At 48.0% G+C, this 12911-nt stretch overlaps 1 protein-coding gene across 1 annotated transcript; it reads left to right on the forward strand.

The window, feature by feature from the left end:
• The first annotated feature begins 1032 nt into the window (after window positions 1–1032).
• On the forward strand, window positions 1033–5752 carry EEF1A1 (eukaryotic translation elongation factor 1 alpha 1). The gene is made up of 8 exons (XM_086482489.1): window positions 1033–1077; window positions 1963–2153; window positions 3107–3286; window positions 3411–3707; window positions 3937–4087; window positions 4370–4626; window positions 4834–5068; window positions 5350–5752. The coding sequence occupies exons 2-8, from the start codon at window positions 2010–2012 to the stop codon at window positions 5472–5474; spliced, it is 1389 nt and encodes a 462-aa protein (XP_086338615.1). The 5' UTR covers window positions 1033–1077; window positions 1963–2009; the 3' UTR covers window positions 5475–5752.
• The last annotated feature ends 7159 nt before the right edge of the window (window positions 5753–12911 follow it).

The following is a 12911-nucleotide window of genomic DNA, read 5'->3' on the forward strand; positions in this document are numbered from 1 at the left end:
AGGGGGGCACTTCTTGCAGTTTGGGTTTCTCACGCAGGAGTCACATATCCAAAGCACTTAAGTGATTCTCTTTAATGTTTGCACATGAGATGCATCTTTGCTGAAGGTGTGTCCGTCTCGATTTGGTTTTTTGTGCCAAACTTTTCTGAGCCGAGTCAACTTTTGTTCTCTGATGCCACAAGAAAGAAAAAGCTTTTTTTTTTTCTCTTAAAAAAAAAAAAAAAAAAAAAAAAAAAAGAGCCAAGCGATGCTGTTTCTCATCCTGGAGTAATAAGCTTCCTGAAATTCTTGCTCTCCCCCTCCTTCCCCACCTCTGTTTCTGGGAGACTTGCACCATGGGTTAGGGGGTGGGGGGTGTGATCTTGCATTCCATTCCTGAGCAAGGGCCAAACGCAGGCGAACCGGAGGTTTCTCATCTCAGTGACGGAGTTCTTTTGTGTCCCTAATAAAAGCCACAATTAACCTGCCTGGGGCTATTCCCCAGGGACTTTCTTTAGCTGCTGCACCCCCCGGACCCGGCCACGACGCAACGTGTGACGCCCTCCTGTACCCGCACCCCAGGCCCGCCGTGGCGCCTGTCCGCGCGCGCGGGGGGGGGGGGCCACGGCAGCCGCCTGCCCGGGCCGAGCGTTCGGGGCCGCCGCTTCCTGCGGCTCCGCTCCACCGCGGAGAAGGAGGCCTACTCCCGTCGGTTCGCCGCGGCCGCTGCCGGTCCCTCCACCGGAAGGGGACATCTCTCCCCTTCCCCGGCGCCTCTACTGCTGCGCACCGCGGGCCCCGAGGGACGGAGGAGTCAGCGGCCCGTTCCCCGTACAGGCGGCAGCGGGAAAGGCCCCGCGAGGCCGGAGCCGTTCCGGTCCTGGTCCCGGCCCCGGCCGCAGGGAGGCGGCAGCCCCGCGGCGGGGGCGGGAAGAGCCCTTTGGCCGCGCCGCTGCCCGGGCGGGGCTGCGTGGGCGGGGCCGCGGGGCCGCCGGGAGTGGTGACGTGTCCCTTAGGCCCCGCCCCTGCACAGGGTATATAAGGGGTGGCGTTCACGCTGTCGGTCTTTTTCGCTACGGGTTTGACGCGGCCGTGCAGGTGAGGGGCGACCGCGAGGGGCAGGCCGGGCCGGGGGAGGGGCCGGGCCGGCGGCCTGTGCACCCTGGGGGCCTGGTGAGAGCCGGGCCCGGGCGTGGCCGCCACAGCGGAGCGCTGCGCTGGGGGATGGGGATGGGGGCGACGGGGAAGAAGGGGGGGGGGGGAGCGGGAGTGGGGCAGGCGGGAGAGTGCACGCCGGGGAGATGACGATGCAATGTCTTCGTCGGTGTCCGTGTCGTCGTCGTCCCGTCCCCGGGTGTCCCGCCCCCCCCCCCCCGCCCCGGGCTGGTCCTGGTCAGCGGCGTGACCGTGCCGGCGTGGGGCAGGAGGGGCTCAGCCGCCTCCTCGCTGCCGAGTGGGTGGCGGTGGGGCCGTCGCGCCGGGCCGCGCGGTGAGGGGTGGAGGGGGCCGTCGGGGCCTGTTGGTTGCCGTCTGGGCCGCGATGGGGGAGGGGAGGGGGACGGGGCACGAGTAAAAAAATGGCCGCTCTCCTTTCCTGCGTGCCGCGAGCTCCACAAAATGGAGGACGCGGCGGCCCGGGCGGGGTGAGTCACACAAAGGAGCGGGCCGGCCCCGCCCTCCGCGCTGCCCGCCGGGCCGCCGCCCCGCGCCCCGGCCGCCGGGGGTAACTCGAGCCCAGCGGCGGCGCGGGGAGGGGGCGACGTGAGGGGCGCTCCGTGGGGGCCCCCGGCCGGCGCCCGCCAGATTCGCCCCTCCCCTCCCCCGGCGGGGTGGGGCGGGGCCGGGGCGCCATCCCGGGCGGGCCTGGCCGGGCCGGGCCGCCCCGCAGGCGGCTGGCTGCCCCCTCGGCCGGGTCCCCGCCGCGGCTCTGGGGAGGGCCTTGGCACCAGGGGCGTAACTGGGATTTTTCTGGGAAACTTCCAGGTGTCGATTCTCTTTTGCCGAAAGAAAGAACTCGACTAACATCCGAAATGGGAAAGGAGAAGACCCACATCAACATCGTCGTCATCGGCCACGTCGATTCTGGCAAGTCCACCACCACCGGCCACCTCATCTACAAATGCGGTGGTATCGACAAGAGGACCATCGAGAAGTTCGAGAAGGAGGCTGCTGAGGTGCGTCGGCCTGCGACGTCCAGCAATATTTCGGGGTGCAGGAATGAAGAAAAAAAAAAAGATAATTTAGCTGCAAAACTGTTTTGTGGCCACAGGGAGGCGGTTTGGTTGCAACCGTCCCGGTAGCTGATCAGGCGGCTAAGTGTTCTGCGGCCACAGGGCGGCAGTTCGGTTGCCGTTGTCCCCCTAGTTGAACAAGTGCTGAAGCGTGGAATCCGCCATTATGTTAGTTGGTGAAGCTGAAGTTGTGAAGCGTAGAACGAGGGAGAAGAGAGGTAGCTAAGGCTACATCTGCATAATTGTGTCTGGAATCATAATTTAAGTGGAGCTCCTGGCTTCAGTCTTTGCATACATGCAATTGAGGATAAAAATGAAGAAGGTGCTCTGATAAGGTTTAGTTCTAAAAATGAGAAAGGTTATGGATTTTGGTGTTTGAACCTGTAGAAGGTCTTACTGATTACACTTCTTCCTTTTTTTTCTGTGTAGTAATAGTGTAGGTCTTGATAAGGCTTGTCTCAGAATGAAATGTAGCAGATGTTGGGCTGAGTGGCAGTTAAAATGTCAGTTATCAAAGGGATTGCATTAGTATATGATCTTAAATTTGTAGAGGACACTTGATAGTAGGGCTTAAGCTCAAGAGATCTATAGTAAAGATGTGTTAGTGCAATTAACAAGCTGTCAAGAGGTCTAAACTGTCAACAGGTTAAATAATAGAAGACAGTTGGCATCTCTCACTAGTAGTGCCAAGTATATCTTGTTGCTTGTTTTACAAGCAGCAACATTTCAGTATGAAAACCACTTACTATTCTTAGATTTTGCTCTTCAGCCAGTGTGTGATTGTTCTAAACTAAATGCAAATATATATCGTTCTTCAAAAAAAAAGAGGGGGAGAGAGGCAAAAAACCCAAATGGGGCTTGTTTGTTGTTTTTTTTTTTTTTTTCTTGATCCATAGATGGGGAAAGGTTCCTTCAAATACGCCTGGGTCTTGGACAAGCTGAAAGCTGAACGTGAGCGTGGTATTACCATTGATATTTCCCTGTGGAAGTTTGAAACAAGCAAATACTACGTCACCATCATTGATGCTCCTGGACACAGAGACTTCATTAAGAACATGATTACTGGAACTTCTCAGGTATGTAGATAGAACTAAGGATTTCAGGCAGGTTGTTCTTGGTTGGTTGCAGGGGAAGTTCCCCTAATAACTTGACACATGTGCAAACATTATAATGAGGGGTGTTTTTTTCTCTCTTTTCAAGGCTGATTGTGCTGTCCTGATTGTTGCTGCTGGTGTTGGTGAGTTCGAGGCTGGTATTTCTAAGAACGGGCAGACCCGTGAGCACGCCCTTCTGGCCTACACCCTGGGTGTAAAACAGCTGATTGTTGGCGTCAACAAGATGGATTCCACCGAGCCACCTTACAGCCAGAAGAGATATGAAGAAATTGTCAAAGAAGTCAGCACTTACATCAAGAAAATTGGCTACAACCCAGACACTGTAGCTTTTGTGCCAATTTCTGGTTGGAACGGAGACAACATGTTGGAGCCTAGCTCTAACGTAGGTTTGGCATTTGTTTATATTAAGAAATGAAACTAGGAGAATAATTGAGATCAATTTTTTAATAGCTATGTTCGGAAGTACCAAGATCAAAAATACCAGCAGTTGGCAAATCCTTAACTCTGCCATAGTATACCAAGATAATGCCAAGAGATGCCACTCGGACTTTTCTAGCCTTGTGCCATTAGAATTGTCAGACAGTTTATGCCTGGGTTTGTTTTTGTTCCAGATGCCCTGGTTCAAGGGATGGAAGGTTACCCGAAAGGATGGCAATGCCAGTGGAACCACTCTCCTTGAAGCTTTGGACTGTATCCTGCCACCTACTCGTCCAACTGACAAACCTCTGCGTCTGCCTCTTCAGGATGTCTACAAAATTGGCGGTACGTGTTTGCTACAGTGCTTCTCATGTGCCAGCATGAGCTGATCAATGACGTAGCTGTGCAACACCCCCAAGGCACAAAAAGCTCTTAGAAGGTCTTAAGAGGATCTTGAGTAAAATTGTATGTGAATAATTATTGAAACATAAGGAGTTAATGACAGAAATGCAGTTGTTTGTCTGAGAGCTCTTTTTTCAAGTGGAAAACGTAGAATACTTGTCTCAAGTGTTTTTTCCTGTAAGAGCATATATTCCTGGAATTACTAACGTTGCTTCTCTTTTGCAGGCATTGGTACTGTACCAGTTGGCCGTGTGGAAACTGGTGTTCTGAAGCCAGGCATGGTGGTTACATTTGCCCCTGTCAACGTTACAACTGAAGTAAAATCTGTTGAGATGCACCACGAGGCCCTGAGTGAAGCTCTGCCTGGTGACAACGTTGGCTTCAATGTTAAGAACGTGTCTGTGAAAGATGTTCGCCGTGGCAATGTTGCTGGTGACAGCAAGAACGATCCTCCAATGGAAGCTGCTGGCTTCACTGCGCAGGTGGGTTTTGCAGCTGTTTGAAATGTAGCTCTGGGTTGTGAAATACTAGTTTTGCTCTTTCTTACTAGTGGGCTAAGCTATGAAGTGATAGAGACTTGTGTTCTGAGGTGTGTTTGCTTGAAGAAGTTGCATGAAAGCCCTGGCTTTGAGAGACATGTCAGTATTCAAAGCTATCCTGGTGTTAACTTGGCTTTCTTGCTTTTCTAGGTTATTATCCTGAACCACCCCGGCCAAATCAGTGCTGGTTATGCGCCTGTGCTGGATTGCCATACTGCCCACATTGCGTGCAAATTTGCTGAGCTCAAAGAGAAGATTGATCGTCGTTCCGGCAAGAAGCTGGAGGATGGCCCCAAGTTCCTGAAATCAGGAGATGCTGCCATCGTTGATATGATCCCTGGCAAACCCATGTGTGTCGAGAGCTTCTCTGATTATCCTCCTCTCGGTAAGGCATCTCCTAAACTGTGTTAATGCTATCTCTGGAAAAGGCACTCTTCAGTTTCTAGTATGGGGGTGTAGTGTGTGTTCTGTAGGATGCTACTAAAAGCTGTGACTTCAGAAGTGGAAGCAAAACCTCAGCGGTACAGGGGTGCTCTCTAGGTGATGGTGTATCTCTGTCCCAGTCTCACACAGTTCGCTCTCCTAGAGTGGTGTTTGCCCACTTGGCCCAAGTCGCCTGTTGCCGCAGGCCTAGACAAAAGTCATAAAACGTGTTTTTGTTTTCAGGTCGTTTTGCTGTGCGTGACATGAGACAGACGGTTGCTGTTGGTGTCATCAAGGCAGTTGACAAGAAGGCTGGTGGAGCTGGCAAGGTCACAAAGTCTGCCCAGAAGGCCCAGAAGGCTAAATGAAAATTCTGTACATCAGCTGCCACCTCAGTCTTAATCAGTGGTGGAAGAACGGTCTCAGAACTGTTTGTCTCAATTGGCCATTTAAGTTTAATAGTAAAAGACTGGTTAATGATTACAATGCATCGTAAAAGCTTCAGAAGGAAAGGAATGTTTGTGGACCATTTGTTTCGTGGCAGTTTAAGTTATTAGTCTTTAAAATCAATAAATTTTTTAAAATGGAAACTTGACCAAAAATCTGTCACAGAATTTGAGACCATTAAAACAAAAGTTCAATGCTACGTCTCTGTGTTCTTTGGATTAATGTTAAGGTTATAGGAAAACCTACATGCAGTCCTGGTGGGATCAGAAAGGGTGATTGTTACTTGAGTATGTTCAGAAGTCACAAAGTGAGTAACCCAGATTTGTTTCTGATTAGTAGAGCAAAATTCAGCTGCAGATTTAGTTTTAACTCATCTAAGCCTTAAAAAAAATATTCTGTGGTGCTTTCTTCTTTAAAGGTGGTTTGTAGATTGGATAGCACAAATACCAGGTAACAGCAGTGGTATTTTGGTGCGTTCTGTGATGCAATGAGTAAACCGAGAAAGTTTTATATTGGGAAGAAACGGTGTGAAAGAAAACACGTTTAATCTTGAAAAAGCGTAAACAAAGAAATAGTGTTGGAGTTTTCCCATAAGTCTTGTTACACGGATTTTTCTAATTGCTAGCAGAAACATTTTTTCTCTGGGGAACTGATTAAGTGTCATGTAGGACTTTCAAGATTAAACACTTCTATTTAAATGTTTTCCAATACATAGTAAGACATTCAATAGCTAAATTTAAAAAAAAAAAAAAAAAGAATTTTATTTAGGATGCTTTAACGCTTGTCAGGCAATCTCTGAATGACCCGCTGTCATCTTGCTTAGTTCTTATTTCAGGAACAAAGCTGGGACAGAAACCAGCAGGTATTTCCATTGACTTCCACCAGGATGGTGTTTATACGTGTCCTGCTTTGATGGTTTTGAATTTTTGAACTTTGGACTCGAGGATGTCTGCTTGGAGAGCGTACTGGTGTGTTTCCCGGGGCGATGTGATCAATGCCCACTGCTGTGTCCGCACCAAAGGACACGCAGGACTGAACGCTTGCTATCTTAGCAGTGAGGTTGAAGATTTGGATCAGTCAGTTGAAGCAGAATTTGGTAACTAGTCCAAAAGATGACTATTAATTACTAGACAAATAATCCAAATAAAACATTCAGGGCTGTAAGAAATACTGGCTGTAATAAATGGGGATTCCAGAATAAAAGTCTTGCTTTGAAGTGGTAAATGGAGACAAGCAGTTAATGGATAATCAGATCTGGCTTGCATAATGATGCAGCTGTTTTACTAACCTTTCACACCATTTCCCCAAAGCATCCCCATGCAAGTTCAAAAAGAATTCAGTACCTTTGAAGGATTATTGCTCCGTGACACCAGTATGTTTGTTCTGTCTGTAACGGCTATACTCTCTCATTTGTTTTCCTTTCCTTCTTCAGCCGTGTGCTTGCTCTGCAGGAACTCATGTCTATTGCTTGGATATGCTTGGGTAATCCTGAACTGCTATTTTCATGCTCTTTGTTTGCTTTGGTTGGATCTCTTCTTTTCTGCTCTCCTTCTGTGTCTTAACTACAGTAAAACCTTGGAGCATTATGCACTGTGTTCAGAGGTACAGGTGTACTGAGTACAGGGGAAGCCAAGGGCTAGAGTGGGTGCTTCGGTCTCTGTAGAAGACTGGACTTCAGTAAAGGAATCTCCTCGTGACTCTTAAAACTCTACTGCTAAAGGTTTGTTAGTATCCCCAAGGCAACAGGTAGTATATAACTTTAAAACCGAGGCAGATGTACCGTTGCCATAATAAAGCTGAAGCCTCTTGCCAAATCTTTGCGTGCTTTTCAGTTAAACGTGCTTTTCAGTTAAACCGCTGACTTCTTTTTCCAAGAGACTTTGGTCAAACTGGTTCAGCGAAGTGAGATGTTCTAATTTGGATGACAAAAAAACAGCTTTGGCACAAACTGCGTCTTCAGTGCAGCTCTGTGTTTGTTAGGTTTCTTATGCATTCCTGCGTAGGTGCAGGATGTTTGGTTTGGCTGGCCACGGCCTGGATACGTGATACCCAGCCTGCAGTTCCTCTGTGCACCGAACGGTGTTGTCTTCAGCTGGGTGTACTTGCTCTATTACAGTTTGGAAATTAACTTGTAAGAAGCAGCTGATTCAAGCTGAAGCCTTGAGGCCAAACAAGGTTTGAAATAGCAGTAGGTGTTAGAAGTGATCCTCGCTAGCGCAAGGGCAGCACCTGAAGGCAGGCGATGCAGCTCTTCCAAGAGGCCGTTTTTTTCTGACCCGCTGCGCGTAGCTCAGAAAAACCGCAAAGAGCAGCGGCACCTGCAGAAGCGGCCGGGAGGGAGGGAGGGAGGGTGTTTCCTGTTGAAGTGGCCCAGCTGATGGGGCGCAAGGGTCAGCTTCCCAGCTGGGTGTAGCTGAGGTGGTTCTGCCTTTAGGGGAGAAGTGCTGAGGCCTAGAGGACCAGGCAGTATTGCAGCTAACAGACTTGCATTGTACTCAGTAAAAACAAATGGACGCTTGTGAACGCTCTGCCTGCAATATTTGCAATTGCTTTCAAGTATTTAAAACAAATTTTACACAAATTCTGGGTGTGTTTTTTTCTTTTTTTACTATTGTAGACCGGTTTTGCTTTCTATGCACTAACGCGATGCCATCTCGGATCTTTTATTAATCTTTGACTACCTGGAGAAATTGTTAGACTTTTGTAAACGAAATTTGGGAATAAAACTACTTTGGTCAAACTTTTAATAAATGTTAATAGTTGAGAACTGTATTTGTCTTCTGACTGCTTATTTCTTTAAGCAACTTTTACAGCTGTCCTTGACTCTTTCCATGCTGTCCTGCAATGCTGGTGATGTTTATACAGAAGCGTGAAAGCATACTGACATGGTGATGTAGCTAGCTATGAAGGCAGAAAACTGGCTGGAGTATTAAATTTGTTGAATATTTTGAGTTTTATTGCTGAAGGTGGCAGTGGGGAGCTGGAAGATCGAAACGTAGTTTTGTTTCTAGTTGATGATGCATGCTTTTGGAGTCTGGAGGGCTTTTAGTGCGGAAATATTCCAAAACTGTGTGCAGTGAGGTATTTGGGAACTGTGATACAACAAAGCCTGGTCTGCGTAGGGAAATGGAGTAGCACAGTTGTGGCTGTAGCTAAATAACTTCTTGCTGAGTTTTGTTCCCCTAGGTGAATGTTTTAGGCTGGAATAAAATGGGTTCTGCTTAGGCCACTAGCCCAGGGTATTTTAATTATGTCTCGAACCAGCTCACACAAGGCTAGTAACTGGCATAGTTAGTTTTACTGAAGTTGCGGATGAAAGACTAACTCATGTTCTGACTGTAGCTGGTTCAATGTATGTTGAAAGATACTGACCAGCTCTTGAAGTCAACTGATTATTTCTCCAAATGCCTATTTTCAGTTTTAGATTTGGTCAGGATAAAAGCATGCAGAAACAAATTAAACTTTGTACTGTAGAGGGGTATCCCTTTTCCTCATTGATGCTAAATGAGTCAATGTCTGTTTAAGAAGAGCGCAAATTCAGTCTGGATCACAAGTACAACTCACCTGGTTTTAACTTACTTTAGTTAAATGTTTATGTAGTGCCTAGAGGGGGCTGGGGGGGGGGCGTGGCAGAGGAGGCTATGAGAGAGGTGATGAGCTCCCTGCCTCCCCAGCAGCGCCCTGTTTTGGCTCTGTAAAGGACAACTCCAGACATGTAACATTCATTTTTGCTGCTCCCTGAAGCGGTGGTGCATAGGAGCCTTACTGGCTGTCAAGGATGGAGCCTTCCTTACTGTATTTTTAAAGCCTCTCCACTTCAGCACTGGCCAAGCTGGTTTGTTTTTCCCGACCCGCGCTGCTGCCTGGCTGCTGTGCCATGGCTGGCCATGGAGGGTGGGCATGTGAGGGACTGCACAGGGAAAGGACTCTGCTCAAGAGAGCCAGGGCCTGTGTGGAAATGCGCCCTGGCTGCTGGCCAGCAGTGTGCGTGGGTCGAGGTGACTAATTTTGCCCACGTTTTGGGCGACCCAGGATGAGTTTTGCTCTGTGCTGCCTTCAAAACAGCGCGGTTCCTTTCCCTTGCCTACCTTTACGCAGGTGGGTGCAAAACAGTCCTCATGAGCTGTTTGACATCCTTTGCGAGGTCTAACTCGACTTCTCACAAGCCTCAGTTTTTCTGTTTGCTCCTGGATCTAAAATGGATCTTCCTTTGCTCATCAGCCAGTCTGCTTTTTTCCCAGTTGCTCTAAGGTTTGTGCTTCTCTGAGGTCCTGCTCAAAGTGGCTGCTCCACCCAAAGCCTCTTTTTACAAGAATTTTTTCTCTCTCGCTTTTCAGTGCAAATTGTAAATTCCTGACAGTGTTAACACCTTTAAGTTTACGATTATTATTTTCAAGTCCTCAAATTCTTCATATCGTTTGATTGCACCAAATAATACTTTCTGCCTAGGAATTTAGCCTTCTGAAATTGCAAATCTTAAACAATAGCCAAACTATAAGCTAAACAGAGGAATAAATTGTGACTATGGAAAATAACATTGGGCCAAATTATCATCTCTCCTGTAATGTTCCTACTGCTTATCAAGAAGAAGACTGAAACTGCTTCACTTTAGGAGGAAGAAGAGAGCACCCAGGGTGCAAAAGAGCTGAAGAAAAACCTCATAGATGACAAAACCATGTTGGTTTCCAAAACACAGAAGCTGTGGTTTTTTTAGCCTTTTCTGGATCCTCTAGTCCCTTCAGATTATTTCTGCATTATAATCAATTACATCATTGCCTGCTTTTTTTTTTTTTTTTAAATTGAGTTACTTTCTCTGGCTGCCTATCAATAATTCTTTAATCCTTTATGTTTCAAATATTTACACAACATAATTCAAACCTGCTAGCTTCTCTGCACTGGTAAAGTGACAGTTAAGCATGTATCTTCCTCGAAAACTGCTGGGTGAAGTACTGAGGAAACACGGAGTGCGAATCCCCTATGGGCAGTCTCCAGCTTGTGGGTGGGAGGAGAGTGGGGCAGCAGTGGGGTGCACGAGGGGTGGCTGACAAGGAGCTGTGCCCACGCTTAACAGCTCTGAATTGTGCAGGTTTTGTTTATTTCTTCTTTACAAACAAACAAACTTGAGGTATCTAAGCTTTCATCGGTGAAACACCCCTCATGGGCCAAAAGCATGCTTTCAAGGATGCTGTAGCAGTAGGCTTGCCCTTGGTGTGCTGATGTACCTCGCTAGGGCTTTCTCCTGGCTCTCCCGAGCAAAGCAGCCCAGTCACCTGGTTGTCCCTCTGCAGGAGCATCTGCTAGCTCAGGCCCAGCACAAACACAAGTCCATGGGTTAATATGCTATTTTTTTGTGTTACGTAGTCACTGGAAATAACCAGAGCCAGCTCACCCCTAACTCGGGACCCTGCCTGCTCTGCCAGCAGCAGTCACAGCCACTTTTTCCCTTTCAGCCCAGTAAAATCCAGATTATTTAACACAAAGGGGAAGAGCCACAGCGGAGCCCATTTCCCCACCCCAGGTCCCCGTTCTGCAGGGCTCAGCGCAGCCAGCTGGCTGGCGAGGCAGCTGACTCCAAACCCGCACAACGATGGAAAGGCAAGGCAACAGTCCCCTCCCAGAGGGGTTTTATTGCAAGTAGGCTGAAACTTAAAAGAAAGCTTCAGATTCTGCTTATCTGCAGCCACCTGGGTATTAAGCAAAACTCCCTTTTTTTTCCTTTCGTATACATGTGTTTATATATCTATACAAACACACATACATGTATATATTATGTGTGTATATATGTATAACGTATATATACATACATAAATTAACAAGGTGCCTGCTGTCTCTTATTTTAATTATTGCGGTTGCCAGACTTCTTAAAAACCTGCAGTTCCTGTTTTGAAGCTGGATTCTAAGTTAATTTCTTAGCAAACAGAGTGAACCCCCCCCAAAAAGACTAAATAGTTATTATTTATTTATGTAAAATATTTTTATATCATATAATTTATTATTATGTATTTAGCTATTATTACTAAATATTTAGCAAATATTTAGTTTTAGAAGCTGGTCTGTGGCTCTGCTAACAGGACATGGCTATGTTGGAGAAAGAGAGGTAGGCTTGTTTAGTGTTAAGAGTTGTCTCTGTAAAACAAACCCTTAAAATACCCTTTCCCAGAGAATTAAAAAAAAAAAAAAAAAAAAAAAAAAGAGTAGATGAATTTAAGTGTAATTATAGGTTTGCTCCTACTTGACTGTTATTTCTAGTGATAATAACTAGCATTATGTAGTCTGCTGCTAAAGTGCTTTCATGGATGGCAGTACTGTAATTCTTGGACAAGGAGGGGATGTACGTGTGTGCACAAAGACCAGGGAAAGGAAAGAGCAACTGCGAACGAGAGCAGAGCGACTCTGCTCTGCCCTGCCACAGTCACTTCCTCACACAAGGGTAATTCCTGCGACTCATTTCTGGGCAGGAATCCCTGGGATTTCTACACTTGTGGCACAGCTGAGGAGAGCTGAGGTCACGGGGTGTGACGTGACCGCTCTGCATCTGGTATAGCTGCTCCCAGCTCCTGCCTGACGCCCACCACTGTCAGCCAGCCCTGCTCCGGGGCAGTGTGACCAAGCCAGCCCGAGGCTACCTGGCCAAAGTCCCGCGAGGTGCAGTGGGACAAGAACCAAACCTCGCTGAAGCAGCCAGCTCAGCAGCACCAGCCACAGCAGCCTGTCCACTTGTGACTCCCAAAAAAACGCGTACACTTGTGACACAAGCCACCACCTGGTCATACACGGCAATTTCCAAGTTACGGCATGTAAAACTGCAACGGAGAAGGCTAGTCATGAGCCTGTCGTCAGCTCCCCTCTCTTCTTGCTGCCCCGTAAGGCACAGAGTGAGCTCATTTCCCACCTGGCTCGGTGCCTGCTCTTCAGTTAACCGCATCAAGCACTAAGTCACTTGGAACAGCAGCATGTGCTTATCGGTCCCCAGCGGTGCCTGAAAATACGCCTCCTGGGGCTTGTGCTGAGAGCTGCAGCTGATGCTAGACATGAACGCCTTCACCCTTCGCTTCAACCGCCTCCCATCTGCATCGCAACATTGGCCTTTGCTGAACCATGCTCCTCCCAGGGAGCCATTTATAGCCTGCTCGTGGTTGCTCTCAGACCTGCTCCCGCAGTAGGGAGGCACTGGCTCTGCAGGGACACAGATTGGGAAGCTGAGGACAACGATGTGTGTGAGCCTCTGGTCACAGCTGAGCACCCCAAGGAGACATCACATGCTGCCAAAATACCTAGACTTAAGTCTGCGAAGAGGTGAAGAACTTGCAGCCTCCAGCTTTCAGGCTAGAACATTTGCCACTACTGTGCTCCTTGGT

The sequence above is a fragment of the Leptosomus discolor genome, chromosome 2 (assembly GCF_034619465.1).
Source record: "Leptosomus discolor isolate bLepDis1 chromosome 2, bLepDis1.hap2, whole genome shotgun sequence".
Lineage (NCBI taxonomy): Eukaryota > Metazoa > Chordata > Aves > Leptosomiformes > Leptosomidae > Leptosomus > Leptosomus discolor.